The sequence below is a fragment of the Prionailurus bengalensis genome, chromosome D1 (genome assembly GCF_016509475.1).
Source record: "Prionailurus bengalensis isolate Pbe53 chromosome D1, Fcat_Pben_1.1_paternal_pri, whole genome shotgun sequence".
In the NCBI taxonomy this organism is placed as follows: Eukaryota; Metazoa; Chordata; class Mammalia; order Carnivora; family Felidae; genus Prionailurus; species Prionailurus bengalensis.
Window position 1 is genome coordinate 62631814 of NC_057346.1, and position 5124 is coordinate 62636937.

A 5124-nucleotide genomic window follows, 5' to 3' on the forward strand; every position below is an offset into this window, starting at 1 on the left:
AAATTTGTTTCAGTTTTTACATTAAAATAAAGGCTTAAATATAAGAATTTGCTTAGATATGTGGTAATAATTTATTCATTTGTTTTAAAAACATTTATCCATTTATCTCAAACTCATGTTCATTAAAGACTCACTTTAATTATTATAGTGTGAGTAGCTGTACATCTCCAAGAAGAAAAAATATGTTAAAGAGAGGAAAATAGAAACAACTGGATTTAAAGAATACTGAGATACCTGAAACATATTTCTCTCTGTTATAATTACTTTCATTTGAGCATGTCATTCACAATTCTGGACATCAGTTTACTCACTAAAAAAAAGGGTAACTTACTTCACACATTTTAATTAAAATTAAATAGTATTCAGGGGCGCCTGGGCGGCTCAGTTGGTTGAGTGTCTGACTTCAGGTCAGGTCATATCTCACGGTTTATGACTTCAAGAACCACGTCAGGCTCTCTGCTAACAGCTCAGAGCCTGGAGCCTGCTTTGGATTCTATATTTCTTCCTTTCTCTGCCTTCCCATGCTCATGCCCTTCTCTCTCTGTCACTCAATAATAAATAAATGTTAAAAAGAAATAAAATTAAATAGTATTCATGAATACTTAAAATATTCTCATGCACTTGAATAAAAACAGAGTTCTCTTCAGTAATCTATATTCTGATCTGTGACTTAAGTGTCTCAACACATAAACATCTCTATTTTCCTTCTGTATGTTAGGTGTCTAGAGAAAGTATCAGAGCACTTTCCACTTCTCCAGGTTCCATGATTTACCAGACAGAAGATAATGACACAAGTCCTGACAATTCTAATGTGCAATTCTTCAATTATGAGAAGATGTAAATAATGTGTCCTGCCTATGGAGCTTTTAGGATGATTGGCTGAGGCAACATGTAGAATGCACTACCATGTTTACTGTTTTGCTAGAATTTCCAATAAATGATAGTGGCAGTATCAGAATAATTAAGACGAAGACTTCTCCATTTCTAAAACTTAAACCTTGGTGCCTTCTTTTCAAAAATAATTAGAGAGGTTATTAAGAATAATGACCCTGAATACTTTCCTTCTTAGGGAAGGATGTTCCAGGATCTCACACATTCCAACATCTCTAAGTTCCAGGTCTCTGAGTTCATTCTGATGGGATTCCCAGGCATTCACACCTGGCAGCACTGGCTCTCCCTGCCCCTGGCTCTGCTCTACCTCTTAGCTCTCACTGCCAACATCCTTATCCTGATCATCATCAATCAGGAGGCCACACTGCACCAACCTATGTACCATTTCCTGGGGATCCTGGCTGTGGTAGACATGGGACTGGCTACCACCATCATGCCCAAGATTTTGGCCATCTTATGGTTCAGTGCCAAGGCCATCAGTCTCCCTGAGTGTTTTGCTCAGATGTATGTCATACATTGCTTCGTGGGCATGGAGTCAGGTATCTTTGTCTGCATGGCTATAGATAGATATGTAGCCATTTGCAAACCATTACACTATCCAGCAAAAATCACTGAATCTTTTGTGGTCAAAGCAACTGTGCTCATGGCCCTCCGAAATACCCTAACTACCATCCCAGTGCCTGTGTTGGCTGCTCAGAGACACTACTGCTCACAGAACCAAATTGAGCACTGCCTGTGCTCTAATCTTGGAGTCACTAGCTTATCCTGTGATGACAGGACAATCAACAGCATCTACCAGCTACTTCTGGCATGGACACTGATGGGGAGTGACCTGGCTTTGATTTTTTTATCATATGTTTTGATACTTCACTCAGTGCTGAAGCTGAACTCAGCAGAAGCTGCTTCCAAAGCCCTAAGTACCTGCACTTCCCACCTCATCCTAATCCTGTTCTTCTACACAGTTGTCATTGTCATTTCTATCACCCATAAAGCAACAATGACGTTTCCCCTTGTCCCAGTTCTTCTCAATGTACTACACAATGTCATTCCTCCTGCACTCAACCCCATGGTATATGCACTCAAGAACAAGGAGCTCAGGCAGGGCTTTTATAAGCTTCTGAAGCTGAACATCAAAGGCAACGGATGTGGAAGAGGCTCACTTAGGTAATTTTCCCACATAGTTATCCATTATCTTTTCCAATCATTATACGTGGTTGAAGAAGTAGGATACATGGGCATTGTGGCTACTTCAGTTAGTGTTTAGGAATCTCTTTTGTAAATGAAGCTTCCAAAAAGAGGGTGAAACTAATATTTCAAATCTTATAAGTCAGGAAGGATCTTCATCATAACACAATGATGCCACTTATCTCAAGGAATGCAAGGAAGGGACAAGTAAAATATGCATCTCATTTTCCATGCTAGTTGCTTGGCTACAATTTCTAGACAGTGTTGAGTGGAAGTGGTTAGAGCAGATACTGCCACTCTCTTCTTTTTAATTGGAGAGTTTAATCCATGCACATTTATTTGCTTACTGAAACATCGGACTTATTCCTGCCATTTGTCTATTTGCTTTTATATGTGCCTTATATATTTTTAAATGAACAAAATACTTGAGTAGACATTTTTTTAAAGATGTGTAAGTGCCATCAAGCACATAAAGAAATGTTCAATATCATTAGTCATTGGACAAATTCAATTCAAAACCATGATTTGTATCTCCCTGATGATGAGTGATATTATACGACATCCTACATCCTTTCAAATGGCTGTAATTTCTTTTTCTTAATCAAGTAAGCAAGTGTTGGATTTTGTGGCTACAGTGGAATCCTTGTGTATTGCTGGTGGGAATGTAAAATCATGCAAGAGATGTGGCAAACAGCTCAGGAAAATAGACAAAAAGTTAAGTACACTTACCATATAATTCAAAAATGCAACTCCTAAGTATATACACAGACTACTTAAAAGTAGGTATTACTATAAATTTTGTACATGAATGTTCCCAGTAGCATTATTTGCCAAAAAAATGAGAATAACCCAAATGTCCATCAGCTTTTAAATGGAAAAAGAGAATTAGATGTAGTCACACAAGAAAATTAATCATCTATTAGTATAAAGTACTGATACATGATGTTATAGATATTAACTTTGAAAACATTCTAAGTGAAAAAGCCAGACACAAAAGACTACATCTTGTATGATTCCATTTATGTGAAGTGTTCAGAACAGGTAAGTCTACTGAATTAGAAAGCAAATTGGTTATTTCCCAGGGTAGGAGAGACAGGACAATTAATGCTTATTGAGTTTCCTTCTGAGGTAATGAAATGTTCTGGAATTATATAGTGCTGATGGTTTCAGAGCGATTTAATTTACATTTCAAATGGTAAAATGGTTAATTTTATGGTATGTGGATTTCACCCAATAAAAAATAAAATAAAATAAAACTGTCAAAAGTGTTCTCTACATATGTGCTTATTGTTTCAATCCTGTAATATAAAGAACATATATGTCTAAGAATAGAAAAATGGATAAACAAACCATTTAATTATGTATGATAATACTTTTATTTAATTATAATATTACTGAATAATCTTGTTTGAGTTGCTTATTATATAATGTCAATTGAAAATTGCAAGATTTATATTTTAAAATGATAGTGTCTAATTTTTTTCAAAAATGTATATAACAAATGTTTATTAAGAAATGTATAAGAAGTTACCTGTAGTCTTTTTAATTTGAGTTCAAGTTATCTCCTTCATCATTATTATCTCAAAATTTGGGCACCTAAATATTTCTAAGTTAATATATCAGCTAGTTAACTGGGACTTTTGATGAATTTCTACAATGCCAAAATATTCATCATCAACCTTATTTTTTTAAAAAATTAAATAAACATATGAATGAACGTGTATGAGAGTGATTACAACATTCTGACACATTGTAAATACTGTCAAATGCATCCTACTGGTCCAACAGAGAAAGAAACACAACTCTTCAATCAATATTAAAATTGGTAGCATTCAGTAGATGTTGCTGTGTTTATTCCAATCTTCCCCATATATAATTCTCTTACACAAGCAGATACAAATACATGCACATAAAATTACTCTCTTATTTATATATCATCTTATAGGTGACAAGAAGGTAAAGTTTCCATTCATTTTCCTCCTCAGATAAGCTTTGACTAGAGTCTCATATCAGCACCATATCAGAGTCTCATAGAGCACCTATGCTCTAATGTGGCAAAATAGCCCCTTGGGATATATAACACACCTTTTTTTTTTCTTTAAGGATTCAGTTTAACAGCATAGATATCAAGGGATTTAGAGGTTTAGAGCTGTACATATACATATATTGTAGAATTGTCATTTTTTTTTACCAATACCCTCAACATCTAGACCAGATTGCATTCAGCTCATTGTTTTTGCTGTCCAGAAAGTAAGGTATTAAAAGAATATAAAAAGTGGGACTAGTAATAGGATTTTTGCTGTTCTTCTTAGTTCTAAGTTGAACTGAGGGAAGCTCTCATAAAGAAGAGACAGGATTTGAGTGCCTATGAATTGATTATTATATTCTCAGAAACACAGGTTTGATTGCATCCACCCATGTGAAGGCAGAGGTGTTGTAAAATATTGGGTTTTCTTGAAAATTTTTATTTCCTCAATTCTCACACTGCAATTTAGTGTAAATTTGCAACATGCTTATGAATATCTATGCTATTTTCCTAAATAAATAGGAATTATTGGTTCTAGAAGTCCCATATGAATTACCTTCATGACAAGAAGAAATAGAATAACTAGAGAATATTTTTCAGTCCTGGTCAAAATACTCTTGCTTTTTACCTGCCCTCCTATTGTCTCAGAATGAGATTCTAATTTACTTGCTTCATTTCTAGAGAGATTTATTTGTGACTGTGTTTCTTCCATTCTAGATAGCAAAACCTACTTGAAGGAACTCACTGTCATATTGACACAGTGACATGAGATTACACAGAGTGAGAAAACAACCTTACTCTTTATAGGGTTTGGAAAAGAGAACAGACAAGAGACCATATAAAATTGTACTTTAGTAGTGGTAATACTCCTTTGTTAATGTTACTACTTGAATACCCCTGCCCACCCACCCTTAGCATGATATCAGTCCGTTTCTCTTGCAGAAAAATTAAAGTACAATATATTTAAATCATTTAATCTTGTTTTGGAAAAAGTCTGATATAATTTGTCATTAATACCATAT

At 34.8% G+C, this 5124-nt stretch overlaps 1 protein-coding gene across 1 annotated transcript; it reads left to right on the forward strand.

Moving 5' to 3' along the window:
• The first annotated feature begins 1075 nt into the window (after nt 1-1075).
• LOC122484280 (putative olfactory receptor 56B2) lies at nt 1076-2059 on the forward strand. The gene has a single exon (XM_043582265.1). It carries the CDS (start codon nt 1076-1078, stop codon nt 2057-2059), a length of 984 nt encoding a protein of 327 aa, XP_043438200.1.
• Nucleotides 2060-5124: the final 3065 nt, after the last annotated feature.

Coding starts and splice junctions, on each gene's coding strand:
- LOC122484280 (XM_043582265.1), top strand. CDS start 1,076: ATGTTCCAGGATCTCACACATTCCAACATCTCTAAGTTCCAGGTCTCT.